The sequence below is a fragment of the Daucus carota genome, chromosome 6 (assembly GCF_001625215.2).
Source record: "Daucus carota subsp. sativus chromosome 6, DH1 v3.0, whole genome shotgun sequence".
In the NCBI taxonomy this organism is placed as follows: Eukaryota; Viridiplantae; Streptophyta; class Magnoliopsida; order Apiales; family Apiaceae; genus Daucus; species Daucus carota.
Window position 1 is genome coordinate 27,544,473 of NC_030386.2, and position 15,738 is coordinate 27,560,210.

Below are 15,738 nucleotides of genomic sequence, written 5' to 3' on the forward strand. Positions count from 1 at the left end.
GGTATTATGATAATTACATATAGAAAGAAACAGATCATAATCAACTTATGAAAGATTCCAATTTCAGTGGCCCCCTTGGCATTATTCTCATAATAGGTCATACTTAGGTACCACTATCAATATATATATTCTTCATCTGACATGATTAACATTGATTATATAGAGAGAGTAGTATTATTATAAGATTAATTGTTCCATTTAGAGAACTAAAGATAAACTAAGCATTAAACTATATTGTGGAGGAAGGGGTAGTGTCAAAAGTAATCTGGAAGTGGACACTATGTGCCAAGTCAAAAGATGTAAACTTAGGGAAAAGAGTTGTTAAAGCAGTTGATAAGAGTACAAAATAGATAAGAGAAGATCTGTCTAGAGAGGATATTGTCTATCTATATTCATATTATTATATGCCCTGTGTAGGTTCATATTTAGGTGAAAATTAGCAGAGATTTAACTGCTTGGATGTGATGAATCCTCCGGTGTAAAAATTAGGAGTTATAAAAATTCATAAAAGATATTATGACATGAATAGAGTGAAAGTTTGAATAGTTCATAGTATGATATGTAAACATCGAACTATTGATAAAATAATTACGTCAAAGATATAATTTCTGAGCTGTGCATCGGTGAACCACCAGAAATCCAGAATATACAATCATATATGTATTTGTGAGTGTGTGTTGATCATATGCAATGATGCTGTTTTTTAATCTTAATAAATAACCTATTCGTAGAGGCCACCATTGAGATTATTGAGAGAATCTTGATGTTGAAGATGAGCTGATTTGTTCCAATCATCCTTTTGATGGACAAAGCTTGTCATTCTTTAACATCAGTTGTTGATAAATGCAATGTTCTGGATTTTTCGTCTTGAGATTCCTTTCTAACACGCGTTAGAAGCTTTTGCAACTAAAGCAGCATCTCAAGATTATGTTCCCTTCTTTTTGTATCAAGTAATCTATGTTTTATAAGTCTTGGCAGAGACTTGGTGTAGTCTCATTCAGTGGAACTCACTCTTTCTAAAATATATATTGTGTTCTCAACAATATATATAAAGGAAAATATAGTATTATATATTATTATTATTCAATCTCTCCCATCCTGTTCTCTATCTCGATACTCTGAGGCTGACAGTATAGTATGATTCAGGGGCATGAAAATATTATACTGGTTTCGATACAGGTAGAAGGATGATTTGTCATAATGGGATATAACATCTGTAAGTAAACAAAATAGATCACAAAAAAAAAAAGCTTTCAATGACGGGATTTAACATCTCTCAAGTGAAGAAAATAGATCACCATACACGATAGTTTCAAATTTTGTCAATATCTTATAATTATGATAAATTAAAATTTGAACTTTTCATAATTTAGTGCTTGAATGTAAATATACAAAATAGAATAAAATCATCAACATAAATTGTTTAAAATATATTTTTAATACTATTTGTTAGTAGCGCTTAAGTTGATATTGGTCGCCTGGTCGGTACTCGGTAGCACAGATCATACAACATTGGGATACATTTGATATGATATAAACTCACAGTTCTTGACTTCTTTCCAGCTCTTAACACTTAACCGTTACATTTCCGTGAATGATTATTATGAAATTTCGGGTTTTTTTATTTCGTATACTAAAACATGCAAAGGGTTGAAAACAATCCTCATGTACACTGACAATTGCTGTGTTCTTTATGCATATGATAGCTTGATTGTGTTATGCTGCCATTGCAGAAACAATAGGGCTTCTCACAACATGCTTTCCATTAATCTCATTCCAGCTTAAAAATCCGAAGTTACCCAACTGATCATTCTCTGGATTAGGACTAAGATCAATGCTCACTGTCATGCTAAACTCTGCTATGCTGTACTTTCCGGAAAATGAGATTGTTGATGGCTGCACAACGACACTCATCCCTGTAGACGGGGTCCTCACTATAGCTCGATAAGAAACCGTTGTATTAAGCGTGTTAGTCAGAACTCTCTTGAAGGTGTAGCTAGTAGTATTAGTGTTGTTGAGAATGACTATGAAAGAAGGATAGTTTAGATCAAGATTTGAATTTTCACACGAGGTATCTGATCTTCGTGTGATGAGCCTGATCTCATCTCTTGTGTAATTCATGGCACAGAGGTAATTGATGTAGTCTTCTGGTTTTGTGTCATAGACAAGACCTGGATCCATGGCCTTGTTGGGGTTCACATGTCCTGCACCATAGTCAAGTGGACAAGCAGCTAATCCGAATCTCATGTCTATGATGGGACCGTTGCTGTTGTCAGAGATGTCAGCAGTTGTCATCATTGCAGATCTAATAGCAGCTGAGCTCCAGTCCGGGTGTGAAGCTTTCAGTAGTGCAGCGATGCCTACTAGATGGGGAGTGGACATGGATGTACCGGACAAGAGTGTATAATCTGTGAGCAGATAATCATCTTCAACTAGCGCAGATCCTCTGTTTGGTGGCCATGCAGCCAATATATCGACTCCTGGTGCCAATATATCGGGTTTTAGGATCCAGGGAGAGCTTATGTCAGGACCTCGTGAAGAAAAGAATGCCACCTGAGGTGCTGGTTTGGTGCCCAATAGAGTTACTTGGTACTTGATGCTCACTGTTGGATCATCTGTCCTGATTAAGTAGTCCTTCATCAAGTCACCATCTTTTTGGATCATGACCACGTACTGCGAATTAAAATCCTGGGGCATTAAAAATTTCCCAAAATCTGAACTTTCAATGGCGCCAGCAGCACCAGTTCTGTTCATCTCAAACAGTGGATCCCCAACCAAATCATCACCACTAGTAAAATCACAGAAGATGTACTTTCCTTCGACCTCTTTAGGGTCTAAAGAGTACTCTTCGCAAATTTCCTTGCTTCTATTTCCATGTCCATAATAAATAGGTACTCTGGATACCAACAAGTTTTCAGGATATATTGATTTTCCATTTACATGGACAGTGCCCTCACCAAGCGTTACATCAGCAGCGAATTCTCTGTCTACTGTCCCAGCACCAACTGTCGTGATCCACGGAGCTCCATTGATGACAGTGTAACCATGAGGACCTCCATTGCCAGCAGCACATGCTACAAAAATTCCTTTCTCCATTGCTGCAAAAGCTCCCAGTGCAATTGGATTTTCGTAAAAAGGTGTTTCATTAAAGGCCAAAGACAAGGACATGAGATCTACACCATCTTCAATAGCTTGATCCATTGCAGCCAATGTGTCAGTTGCAGCTGCATTATATGTGCCATTAAAGAACAACACTTTATACATGGCCAGCCTAGCCTTCGGAGCAATACCAGTAGCTGTCCCTTTTGCATAACCAAAGTAATCAGCAAATGGTACACGGTTTCCAGCTGCAGTGGAAGACGTATGCGTGCCATGTCCCCAAAAATCCCTAGGAGAATCATAGTCATCAGTTTTTGATATGTTCCTTTCCTTCTTCATCCCTTTGCTGAAAGAACGTGCTCCAATAAGTTTTTTGTTACAGTTTGAGGAGTTAAACTCATCACCAATTTCGCAGGCACCACGCCAGCGAGAGGGTACTGGAGGCATACCATGATCATCAAAACTTCTACTTTCTGGCCATATCCCCGAGTCAAGTATGCCTATAATCATATCATCTCCGAATCCAGAAGTTGGCCACAGTCCAGCATGTTTCTGCAGGCCTAAAAATTTCGGGGTATGAGTTGTCTGGCGATGCCCAAATGTTTCATTAAATGTGGCAAGATGACCAGGCATTCCCTGCAATTGCTTGACATGTTTTTGGGAAAGAACTGCACTAAACCCATCCATGACGTGATTGTAGGTATATAGATGTGTTGGAGAAAGGCCATCATCTTCAAGAGATGAGAGCGCGGACATATACCAGCTATGATGCGTTGTAAATGGCACTGGCATCATCGACTTGTCCATGTGGATGATGTAGGTTTTATAATCTTCTGATGCTGGGGATAAGGCAACCATCGAAACAAAGAGGACTAATGGAAGTATAAACTGTGTCTTGGTCACTGTTAATTCTTCCATTATTAGAGAGCGTATGATTGAATCAATTCACAATCTTGTATGTACTGGTTCAGGACCTGAAGTCTCATATATATAGTCCACTGATACAGAAATGGCCTCTTCCCAAAGCTTGATCAGCATATTGAAGAAATATGACGACGGGAGGGCTTCACAATAAGATGGTGATTAAACCAACTAGCTGCTGAGAATCTTAGGTGAACTCGTTGTATTTTACAACAATGACGGAATATTATGCTGCTCATTAGTACTAAATAATAATTCTAGATTCCCGACAGTGACTTGCCTGCATATCAAACAACAGTATCTTACAGGACATGAGAATCAGCATTAAACGATCAAATTTATAGATAATATTATTTTTGATTAATAGGAGGTATTTAAAGTTTTGGTCTCTCCTTAGATAGAGAAAGCGAATCAAGTAATTTGTTTATTTTTTGATTGTTCACTTTTGCAGGTTGCTGTTGTTTTGATTGTTCACTTTTGCAGGTTGCTGTTGTGCTTAAGCTGCAGTAGGGAGATGGTGCTCAAGTATCTATAAAAGAAGCATATGAAAGCATACCTATATATATCAATGACAGGTAGATAATTAACTGAATTTTAAACACTGTTCATACTTAACTTTCATTTAGAATTTGTATTTAATCTGTTTTAAAGTATCACTGTATGTTTAGTGTTCCAGGATTCATATATATATTCATAACCAGGACAGTGTCTTACGTAGATCTAGACATGTTACAGTGTAGTTGTAGACGTCTATACAAGTATACGTAGTAGAAAAACATAAGAGGGACTGAGGGAAGTCTCTCCCGGATTCTTGGGTAGTTCTATGCGTTTCCCTGGATTGACGGTATACATTTCACATGAAAACTCTCCTGTAAGAGAAGAGAATTGATCACCACAATTCTTATAAACTATTTAAAATATGTTTTTTTTAATACTATAGATAAAAGAATTTGAGTTGATATCTATCAGTAGCACAAATAGTACAACAACTATATCATAAAACATTAGTATTCTCCGATGGCACAAATCTATAAAATTACACGTACAACACAACTTAACATTGTCCTGCCTCACATCTATAAAAGTATATATAAAACACACTTCAACATTGTTTAGGACTATGTTGTTTCCATTTGGTATGTTATAAGCTTGAAGCTCATTCCAGCTGCATGCAGGCGTTAGCCTCATGCTTTAAACACTTACAATTACATTTACCATTTCCGTGAATGATTATTATGAAATTTTTTGTTTTATTTGATATACTTTAAACATGCAAAGGGTTCAAAAGACCCCTCATGTACACTGACAATTTCCGTGTTCTTTATGCATATGATAGCGTTCGTTATGCTGCTATTGCAGCAACAATAGGGCTTCTCACAACATGCTTTCCATTAATCTCATTCCAGCTTAAATGTCCGTAGTTACCCAAGTAATCACTCTCTGGATTAGGACTAAGATCAATGCTGACTGTCAGGCTAAACTCTGCTATGCTGTCCTTTCCTGAAAATGAGATTGTTGATGGCTGAACAACGACACTCATCCCTGTAGAAGGGGTCCTCACTATAGCTCGATAAGAAGCTGTTGTATTAACCGTGTTAGTCAGCACTCTCTTGAAGGTGTAACTAGTAGTATTAGTGTTGTTGAGAATGACTATGAAAGAAGGATAGTTAAGATCAAGATTTGAATTTTCACAGGAGATATCTGATCTTCGTGAAATAAGCTGGATCTCATCTTTTGTGTAATTCAAGGCACAAAGGTAATTGATGTAGTCTTCTGGTTTTATGTCATAGACAAGACCTGGATCGATCGCCTTGTTGGGGTTGACATGTCCTGCGCCATAGTCAAGCGGAGTACCAGCCACTCCAGTTGTCATGTCTATGATCGGACCATTGCTGTTGTCAAATATATCAGCAGTTGTCATCATTGCAGATCTAATAGCAGCTGAGCTCCAGTCCCGGTGTGAAGCTTTCAGTAGTGCAGCGATGCCTACTAGATGGGGAGAGGACATGGATGTACCGGACAAGAGTGTATAATCTGTAAGCAGATAATCATCTTCAATTAGCGCAGATCCTCTGTTTGGTGCCCATGCAGCCAATATATCAACTCCTGGTGCCATTATATCGGGTTTTAGGATCCACGGAGACCTTATGTCAGGACCTCGTGAAGAAAAATATGCCACCTGAGGTGCTGGTTTGGTGCCCAATAGAGTTACTTGGTACTTGATACTCACTGTTGGATCATCAGTCCTGATTAAGTAGTCCTTCATCAAGTCACCATCTTTTTGGATCATGACCACGTATGGCATATTAAAATCCTGGGGCATTAAAAATGGCCCTGAATCTGAACTTTCAATGGCACCAGCAGCACCAGTTCTATTCATCTCAAACAGTGGATCCCCAACCAAATCATAATCACTGTTAAAATCACAGAATATGTACTTTCCTTCGACCTCTTTAGGGTCTAGAGAATACTCTTCACAAATTTCCTTGCTTCTGTTTCCATGTCCATAATAAATAGGGACCCTGGATACCAACAAGTTTTCAGGATATATTGATTTTCCAGTTACATGGACAGTGCCCTCACTAAGCGTTACATCAGCTGTGAATTCTCTGTCTACTGTCCCAGCACCAACTGCTGTGATCCACGGAGCTCCATTGAGGATAGTGTATGCATGAGGACCTCCATTGCCAGCAGAACATGCTACAAAAATACCTTTCTCCATTGCTGCAAAAGCTCCCAATGCAATTGGATTTTCATAAAAAGGTGTATCAATAAAGCCTAAAGACAAGGACATGAGATCTACACCATCTTCAATGGCTTGATCCATTCCAGCCAATGTGTCACTTGCAGCTGCATCATATGTGCCATTAGAGAACAACACTTTATACATGGCCAGCCTAGCCTTCGGAGCAATACCACTAGCTGTTCCTTTTGCATGACCAAAGTAATCAGCAAATGGCACGCTGTTTCCAGCTGCAGTTGACGATGTATGTGTCCCATGTCCCTCAAAATCCCTCGGAGAATCATAGTCATCAGTATTTGATATGTTCATTTCCCTCTTCATCCCTTTACTGAAAGAACGCGCTCCAATAAGTTTATTGTTACAGTTTGAAGAGTTGAACTGAACACCAGTTTCACAGGCACCACGCCAGCGAGAGGGGATTGGGGGCATACCATGGTCATCAAAACTTCTACTCTCTGGCCATATCCCTGTGTCAATTATGCCTATAATCATATCATCACCGAATCCAGAAGTTGGCCACAGTCCAACATGTTTCTTCAGGCCTAAAAATTTTGGGGTATGAGTTGTGTGGCGATGTCCAAATGTTTCATTAAATGCGGCAAGATGACCAGGCATTCCCTGCAGTTGCTTGACATGTTTTTGTGAAAGAACTGCACTAAACCCATCCATGACATGATTGTAGGTATATAGATGTGTTGGAGAAATGCCATCTTCTTCAAGAGATGAGAGCACGGACATATACCAGCTATGATGTGTTGTGAATGGCGCTGGCATCATCGACTTGTCCATGTGGATGATGTAGGTTTTATAATCTTCTGATGCTGAGGATAAGACAACCATTGAAACAAAGAGTACTAATGGAAGTAGGAACAGTGACCTGGTCCCTGTTAAGCCTTCCATTATTAGAAAGCGTACGACTGAATCAGTTTACAATCTTGTATGTACTGGTTCTAAGGACCTGAAGTCTCATATATATAGTCCACAGTCTGATACTGAAATGGCCTCTTTCCAAAGCCTTGATCACTGTATCTAAGAAATAAGACAACTGGAGGGCTTTGCAATGAGATGGTGATCAAACCAACTAGCTGCTGAGAATCTTAGGTGAACTCATTGTATTTTACAACATTACAGGATCTTATGCTGCTCTGATAGTTCTAAACAATAGTTTCTGGATACCCGACAGTGACTTGCCTGCTTATAAAACAACAGCATATTACAGAACTTGAGAATGCAGCATCAAACGATCCAATTTATAGATAATAATTATCCATGAATACAGTAAGTTCAATATATATTTTATTAAAGCATATCATTCCATTTTACTTCATCTTTTTTCAATCTACTTACAAAATGAAAGTCTACTTGGCATCTTTTGGGCTCGATATAAGAACTCTCTATAATGCCCAAAACTCACATATCATCTTGATTCTTTTTTCACCTCTTTTACTTTGGCTGCAAATATGTGTACTAAAGCTTGCCACCGGCTTTCCCAGCAGGAGGCTTTTTGTCGTCGTTATCTGAAATGTTATCTCCCTACTCCCACATACCTAATCTCTTTAATTTTGCTTCTCTCTGGTATTTTTCTAACTTGTCAATTGTCTGTTTTCTTTCTGCAGGACCCCATCTCTTAACGAGTCTAGCAAACCCTTCCTGCAAAAATAGCACATAATACTTTTTAGTTCATTTGAAGTTTGAATAAATTTTGGAGGTACACAACAATAAGGACCATGAATAGAAGAATGAATAGCATAAGAGATGAAATTCATACCTTCAACATGACAGCATTGATACTTAATTCAGCTTCTGTATCACCCAAAGTTACGATATGAATAGTCCCAGTGCCTGGTCCTTTACCTTTTCCACCTAAAGTGTGTTTATCCTCTATTATGGCTTTGAACTCCTTCCCCAGTACTTAAGGCTTAAGGCTGCTTCCTTCCCGTAATCCTCTTCCACTCTGGGAACCGTGACATAAGCAAGACTGCATAGTTGAGCCAGGCCTGGAGATGATGAAATAGAAGAATCCAGAGGTCGCAGCTGACTGTATTCAACCATTTCTTGATTTCCATAATCGATGTAAAACACTTCAAATTTATCTTCTGAAGATCCGATGGCACCACCAGGAGAATTCACAATCTTTACATGAAATAGAAATAGGATCAGGTTTGGTAAGGTTTTAGATATCACAAATAGCGTAGAAAGAGAGTTCCTATATTAAAATGCTTCCCTCACCATTGCTCTGTACCAGGAATTATCTCGGCTGAACCTTGCAAGCACGAGGTCGCCCTTCTTAGGATTGAAGGAACCATCTATCACATGAGCTTCTTGCAGCTTCAAAGAAGCAAGTTCCTGCTGAATAGAGGCCACTTCCTGAGTTCCGGTTGCTTGGACGTAAAACTTTCCACCACTAAGGACTTCTGTAACCACTACCTGAAAGATCAAACGAGTAAGACACAAGAAAATCATACTCGTGAAGAACCTAAATGAGTATTGATCAAAGAACTTAATCACCTGAATCTCTTCTTTCTCTCTTTTCTTAATAGCTCGACCATTAGAAACTTCTTTCTCCCATATCTGCAGTACAACGTATAAGATAAAATGTTGAAGTCTACAACACAAGTATGAGTAGTTTAGAAGGTAGGGTTTTCTAACCTTTCCAGTGAAATTCTGGTCCTGAATTGCGATGAAATTACTAGGCGGGTGAATGTAGCTGGTCCACATTCTCAATCGGCTTCTCTTTGCTTCAAGTTCCAAGGATTTTAACATTTTCTTGTCATCATCAGGCAACATACTAGCACTCCACTTAACAAATTTAGCTAAACCCTGAACGAGAGAGGAAAGAAATATCTTTCAGAAGCATTTCACAATAAGGAAGAGACCATGAATTACATTTACCACCACTAATATCAGTTTACTAAATAAAACTTACATTTTTAAGAAGCTGCTCAGCCAAGTCCTTGGGCTGTTCACCTTCTTCATAGTAGACTGATCCAATCAGGTTGCTATATTCATCAAAACCTTCAAGGACAATGCTTACCTATGAAATAAAGCAAATATAAGAGTGTTTAAGATGTTTCAGTTATACAACGAATGTAGCAACTATTAGTACTCTAAACATCACTTACATATCTATGTAAAATATGAATCTCTGTAAAATGCTTGCTTTCCTTGCCAAATGGATCTGGAGCAGATCTAGTTACGGATGCTGATGAAACAGGTATTTTCTGTGCTGATCCATTAGAAGTTTTTTTGTTTTCTTCAGAGGATGCCTTTTCAGGTTCAACAATCCTTTTCCCCATTGACGGTGCCTGGTCAGAGAAAAATAAGTAGCCGACACATAAATATGGAGAAGATATGTCTAAGCAAATGAAAATCAAGCTTAAATTTTACCTGAATTCCAGCAACAAACACCTGGACAAACTGATAGCCTGGAAGCAAATAAACACGAATAGTGCTTCCATCACGAACATACTCAACAAACGCTTCCAAGGACTTGCCTTTGTATTTAACTAGAAGGGCCTTGGTGTCCAGGTTTTTAGGATCGCCAATTGCAGAAGGAGGGAGGTTTCTGACAGCATGTCGAGAGGCACCTGGTGCCTGCAAGCATCCATCGGAAAATTAGAGGTCAGGAAAGTAAATTACATCATAAAGTGCTACCCCTTGTTCAAACTAACCTTGTTCCAACGACCAACACATTTCCTCTTTGCTTGCTCTTGATATTGCAAGAGTACATTTAAATGAGGACTAAATTCGCCTTTATATCTCTCTTGCTCCCTTACCTCCCAGACCTGCACAACAGATTCAGCTAATGCAATTAAACTGACGTTAAATTTTGTGATGTCATTCGGATTCATTATTACATGTAAAATGTGCAGACCTTGGCCCAGCCTTCTGCAACAACCAGGTATGCAACAAACTGACCGTCAAGACAAACAGTGCCAAATTCTCGGCCTTTGGATACGTAATCTACCTGGAAAACAACCTCCTGTAGTATAGGGGAAAATTGAGTTTGAATATTTAGTACCTCTTCTCAACAAGATTAAAGCAAGCTTATATTCAATAATAAATTAATTAACTGACCTTTCCTATGCAGAGATCTCTTAGAAACTCTCTGCTTTGCCATGCAAATGGCTCATCAGGACGATCTTGGCGAGCCTACAGATTAAACAAGGATAGCCCGAGTAAGGCATATGTTTTATCCTACAAATTAGCAGTCTAAAAACAAAAAGAGTAGTACAAGAAACACTCAGTGGTTACCAATCTGGGAGCCATAAGCGAAGACAGAGTTATGGTTTTCTCAGGGGCTATCTCAAATGGGGTGCTAGTAATTCTCATGATCACCAAAGTGTCTCCGGATACAACACCTTTCACTCTTCCTCTCATCCATGTTTTGGCTTTCACCCTCGATGCCATAGGCTAGCTAAACAAACCTCTGCAAAAATCAATTCATGCATGTACATATAGTGATAAATAACTTATCTCAGTTAGTTAATACAATTTCATTGCATATAAATCTCAGAGTAATACCTATTCGAGTAGTTAAGCTAGCTATATATGAATTTATGTGTACACATGCAACAGAAAATCTCACAAGCAAGACAGAATAGAAACAGGTAGTTTTAGTCCCTGCAGCAGACTAGCTCAGTAGGGTTAAGTTTTAATTGGTGGTGATTTATTTCATATATATAGAAGATGTTACTTGAAGACCAAGTAAAACTACTTGTGCCTTAAGAATCGCTTAGGTTTAATTAAATCTAATATTCATAAATACATAAAAATGAACCGATCAGCTTGCAGAACTTGTAAATCAATATCTGACCTATTCTACCAGCTCATTAATCAATAATCGGACGGATATAGACATTTACAAATGTCGGGTTAAAAATCGAATGATATAAAAAAATTAAATAATATAAATATTGGTTAAATTAGTATTATTATTTTCGCATTCTGTATTATTATTTAATTCTTAAAAGTAATTTGCCAATCAAGAATGTGATGCTAAATCGATGTTGTCCTCCTCAGAACCTGGATAGAAGAAGATGGCACCAGCCAGTCAGCCGAGTTTCAATTACCATCATTTTGAGTTCCTTGTTTTCATGGATCAGGAGCATGCATTATTTAGTAATTTTCACGAAATTCATGTTCTCCGTTACTACGGGAATCGAAAAAACAAATAAACTTTTATCGGAGATCAGGATTATTTATTTATTTTATAGTAATTTTTTACGAGAGGAATGATTCGATTTGGATATTAGAGTTGGGACAGTCCGATCCACCAAAAAAGGTGGCCGAATCGCAGGATATATTCCCATTCACACTTTCTGAAAATTTGGTGATGCTCCCGATAATTATAAAAAGTTGCTATTCGGATAAAATAATCAGATTGTTACCAACTACGAGGTTGGGTTGGGCCCATCCAGTGGACCTTGAATTTGAAAGCTACCTGAAGTGAAGTGGTTTTAAACGTTTAAAACCAAAACCCACAACACAATCCTTCTTTTATTTATTTTCAGGAGTTGATGCATTATTGAAGTTCATTCTAAGTTCTCTTGTAATTTTAATATACAGAAAGGCTTGAGATTCATCCTCGCCAACCAAGTGTTTGTTCAATTGCCTCACAACTCCTTGCAGGTAATCTTCGATTTTTTCGTTTAATTTTGGGTGTGTAGCTGTATATCTACTTAATTGTTTCAGATACTTGCTGTACATTTTTACATAATTAAGGTCTAATCAGTACTGTTATGTTGAAATTTGTGTACCCTTTTGCTTTTCCAATGTATTGTATACCTCTTGAAGGCGATTTGTTGGATGAGTAATTGAGCTCAGTAGTTGCTCACTAGGAGCCCTCACTTGATATGAGAACAGATTATAGTATCGTAAATAAAATTTGAGAATTTAAGGGCACACCCGAGATATGATACCATGTTAGACGACTTATTTTTAGTATCTTAATGTATTGGGAGCAGGTTTTTATCGGTTTGTGTATCTTTGTTGTGATTTATGATCCGTGCTGCTCTTTTCGTATGCTTGATTTTGATTCACTAAAGCAATGTGTATGGAGAATGTTTTGTGAAATTAGGTGACGGGTTACTAGTTACTAGATTGATGGGCAACTATATAATCTATGCATATTTTCACATCTGCATTTATATAAGCTGAATATTTAGTTCTTAGAAATTATGTTTAGAGTTTGATGGAGTAGGAATGATGAAAAGAGAAATCTTATAACAAACTAGAGAGGATTGGGGATCTTGTCTAGGTGAACTGTGAATTGCACTCTGGATTTGTGTATTGATGCTAACCCCTGATATTTTGGAAAATGGAATATATGCACTGCGTAGTGGAAATTAGATTAGGATTACAGAATCTATTTGTTTTTTCACTAGCATGCTAATATTTCTTCACTTGTCAACGGATTTGTTTCAAATCTTCCTGGAGAGTGGAGACTTACTACAAAATCTGCATTCAGTTTGGTAGGTTTCTAACATCTTTCATCTGTATCATGCCACTGCCTGTCAGATGGAGTTATACCACGTTTTTATGACAATTTGTTCACCTTTCTCTTTTTTCAATATCTGGTGGCTGGGGATTGAGGCCTTCCTTTTGATTTTTAGACAAAGATTTTCAATTTTTGTAAAATTTCTGCAGAAGCAGTGCTGAGTGTTTAGCATGTCTTTCTGTCAGATGTATGTTCTTCTCTTTGTTTGGTCAATAACTACAGAAGAGATTGTGCATCGTGCTTGCTCTCTCTTTCTCTTTAAAATCTTCTCGTCTCTCCCAAGCCTTAATTAACTAGCTTTATTCTTCATTGTTGTGACATTCTTTAGTAACAAAGTAATATGCTCTTGAATTGCAGTATAGGCTCAAGTTCTCTAAAATTGAAGGCTGTAGTGGGGGTAAAAGAGATTTGGTATCGTTGTTTTAGTTGTGAGGTTCTGAAGATGTTCAAGGCACCAAGTCATCAAGTTGCAGGACACCAAGCCCGTGATGGGAAGCTTGGCCCCCTTGTTGATGAGCTAGGACGCTTCTACAAGCCTCTCCAAAGTGGTGAACGTGGATCCCAAGAGGTGGCCTTCTATGAAAAGTTTTGTTCAAACACAACGATCCCAGATCACATTCGCAATTTTTTCCCTATCTTCTATGGCACTCAGCTTTTAGAAGCCTCAGATGGATCTGGCAAGCATCCTCACCTCATATTGCAAGATCTTGTTTCGGGTCGTGTCAATCCTTCTATTATGGACATCAAGATTGGGTCTAGAACCTGGCCTCCAGAATCTCCTGAAGATTATATCCAAAAATGTCTGCAGAAAGATAGGGGATCCACCAGCCTACCTTTAGGATTCAGGATATCCGGATTACAAGTAAATGGTGGCGAAGAATCTGCTTCGTGGAAACCTGAGAAGAAGTACATTAAGAGTTTGACTGCGGATGATGTAAGGTTAGTATTAAGGAAATTTGTTTCTTCAAATGTGTCTGCTGAATCAAGTGTGCAACCTGATTGCTCTCTAGCTTCTATTGTATATGGTGGTTCAACCGGGATTCTGGCACAACTACTACAACTCAAAGCATGGTTTGAAGAGCAAACTGTTTTCCACTTTTATTCTTGCTCAATTCTTTTTATGTATGAGAAGGGCTCAATGTTGGAAGGGAAAAAGTCTAATGCAGAAATTAAGCTTATAGATTTTGCACATGTTTTGGATGGCTGTGGAGTCATTGATCACAACTTCTTGGGCGGGTTGTGCTCCTTGATAAAGTTTATCAGGGAAATAATTGACACACCAAGTGCTTGAACAGTAATGCTCCAAATCTTCATGCAGAAGCTTTTCAGCACCTACATCTGCCGGTACAGTCATCTGTACTCGTTTTCAGGGATTATCTGTATCAATCAGCTTCTCTAGGAAAAAAAAGCACTTTTGGATTTTCAATATAGCCTTGTTACTTGCTGCTGCATTATTGATGCTGCAACACAAAGCAATCATTCTGCACTGCAATGTCCTGTAGTTCTGGTATGATTAGGGGCAATCCCCAAGTAATATTTGTAACTTATACCTTATCCCCTCAGGACCCCTCCCCCACCCCTCTCCCTTCTCATTGCAAAAGAGGGGAAATCAGCTACATTAAAATTACTTTCTGGGGAGGTCCGTTTGTTGTTTTAAGTCTTATATTTTGTTTAACTGCTGATATTGTTAGATGGCACGCCCTCTCAGTACACATATAATATGACGTACACATGATATAAGAAAGCATATGTGATTGCGAGAAGTAACACTTGATTCTGGTCCATGAAGATAATGGGGCCGTTTGAGTCAGCTTAAAATAAGTGCTTCTTACTTAAAGTAAAAAAAAATAAGTAGAAGTTAGTTAAGATTTATAAGTGATTAAAGTGTTTGAAAAAAAAGTAGAAGTCATGAAACAAAAATTAGGAATCCTAATTTTTTATAAGTGCTTCTCGACTTTTTATACAAACGGTACGAATAAGTGCTTTTAACTTAAAACTCCAGAAGCAGGGCTTAAATGCCCCACCCAAATACCCACAATCTATTAAAAAGATCAAAGGGCAATGCAGCTTGTAAAACTCTTTCGGGTTGGGCTATAATCGGACAATTCCATCGTGAAAATGAAAGAAGAAATTACAAGCAAAAGAGAATATGGAAGGCCGAACGAAACTCATACCTATTGCAGAATTCAGGGCTCCTAACAGATATTCTTTTCACCAAAAATAAGTTAAAAACAATGGTCCTTGTTCAGCAACTTTTACTGGGCTTGATCGTGGAGGTTGTCTGGCACTCCGATTAGGTAAGCCCATAACTTTGTCACATATTTGGAATGCGTGATTAGAAGAATAATGTAGTTCACGAGTCGGAACCTTTTTTACAAAAAATCTTTCGGTTTTTCTAGTGTGTGCCCATGGGCACACAATAAGCACAAAATTTGATAATTTTTCTATATTTTGATTGGCTTACACTTTTTTAATA

At 38.1% G+C, this 15,738-nt stretch overlaps 4 protein-coding genes across 6 annotated transcripts; 1 reads left to right on the forward strand and 3 right to left on the reverse strand.

Moving 5' to 3' along the window:
- Window positions 1–1,477: 1,477 nt before the first annotated feature.
- LOC108226183 (subtilisin-like protease SBT3) lies at window positions 1,478–4,171 on the reverse strand. The gene has a single exon (XM_017401126.2). It carries the CDS (start codon window positions 4,015–4,017, stop codon window positions 1,717–1,719), a length of 2,301 nt encoding a protein of 766 aa, XP_017256615.1. The 5' UTR covers window positions 4,018–4,171; the 3' UTR covers window positions 1,478–1,716.
- A 1,079-nt stretch (window positions 4,172–5,250) lies between these two features.
- Window positions 5,251–7,818, reverse strand: LOC108226184 (subtilisin-like protease SBT3). Its single transcript, XM_017401127.2, has one exon. It carries the CDS (start codon window positions 7,661–7,663, stop codon window positions 5,363–5,365), a length of 2,301 nt encoding a protein of 766 aa, XP_017256616.2. The 5' UTR covers window positions 7,664–7,818; the 3' UTR covers window positions 5,251–5,362.
- A 189-nt stretch (window positions 7,819–8,007) lies between these two features.
- Window positions 8,008–11,394, reverse strand: LOC108226909 (ribonuclease TUDOR 2). The gene is made up of 12 exons (XM_064079051.1): window positions 11,018–11,394; window positions 10,841–10,915; window positions 10,638–10,745; window positions 10,435–10,548; window positions 10,151–10,357; window positions 9,886–10,068; window positions 9,690–9,797; window positions 9,413–9,583; window positions 9,272–9,334; window positions 8,993–9,190; window positions 8,532–8,896; window positions 8,008–8,413 (listed from the first exon to the last, which is right to left on the reverse strand). The coding sequence occupies exons 1-11, from the start codon at window positions 11,171–11,173 to the stop codon at window positions 8,648–8,650; spliced, it is 1,632 nt and encodes a 543-aa protein (XP_063935121.1). The 5' UTR covers window positions 11,174–11,394; the 3' UTR covers window positions 8,008–8,413; window positions 8,532–8,647.
- Window positions 11,395–11,979: 585 nt separating this feature from the next.
- LOC108227987 (inositol polyphosphate multikinase beta) lies at window positions 11,980–14,959 on the forward strand. 3 transcript variants are annotated; one of them, XM_064079637.1, is made up of 3 exons: window positions 12,006–12,394; window positions 13,202–13,236; window positions 13,620–14,959. In XM_064079637.1, the coding sequence occupies exon 3, from the start codon at window positions 13,705–13,707 to the stop codon at window positions 14,551–14,553; it is 849 nt and encodes a 282-aa protein (XP_063935707.1). In that variant the 5' UTR covers window positions 12,006–12,394; window positions 13,202–13,236; window positions 13,620–13,704; the 3' UTR covers window positions 14,554–14,959. The 3 variants fall into 3 exon arrangements, with proteins under 3 accessions (XP_017258908.1, XP_063935707.1, XP_017258910.1); XM_017403419.2 differs by lacking the exon at window positions 13,202–13,236 and having other exon boundaries at window positions 11,980–12,394; XM_017403421.2 differs by lacking the exon at window positions 13,202–13,236 and having other exon boundaries at window positions 13,625–14,959.
- Window positions 14,960–15,738: the final 779 nt, after the last annotated feature.

Coding starts and splice junctions, on each gene's coding strand:
- LOC108226184 (XM_017401127.2), bottom strand. CDS start 7,663: ATGGAAGGCTTAACAGGGACCAGGTCACTGTTCCTACTTCCATTAGTA.
- LOC108226183 (XM_017401126.2), bottom strand. CDS start 4,017: ATGGAAGAATTAACAGTGACCAAGACACAGTTTATACTTCCATTAGTC.
- LOC108227987 (XM_017403419.2), top strand. CDS start 13,705: ATGTTCAAGGCACCAAGTCATCAAGTTGCAGGACACCAAGCCCGTGAT.
- LOC108226909 (XM_064079051.1), bottom strand. CDS start 11,173: ATGGCATCGAGGGTGAAAGCCAAAACATGGATGAGAGGAAGAGTGAAA. Junction 10,549..10,637: donor TTGCAGAAGGCTGGGCCAAG/GTCTGCACATTT, acceptor TCTGTTGTGCAG/GTCTGGGAGGTAAGGGAGCA. Junction 9,335..9,412: donor ACCAGAATTTCACTGGAAAG/GTTAGAAAACCC, acceptor GTTGTACTGCAG/ATATGGGAGAAAGAAGTTTC.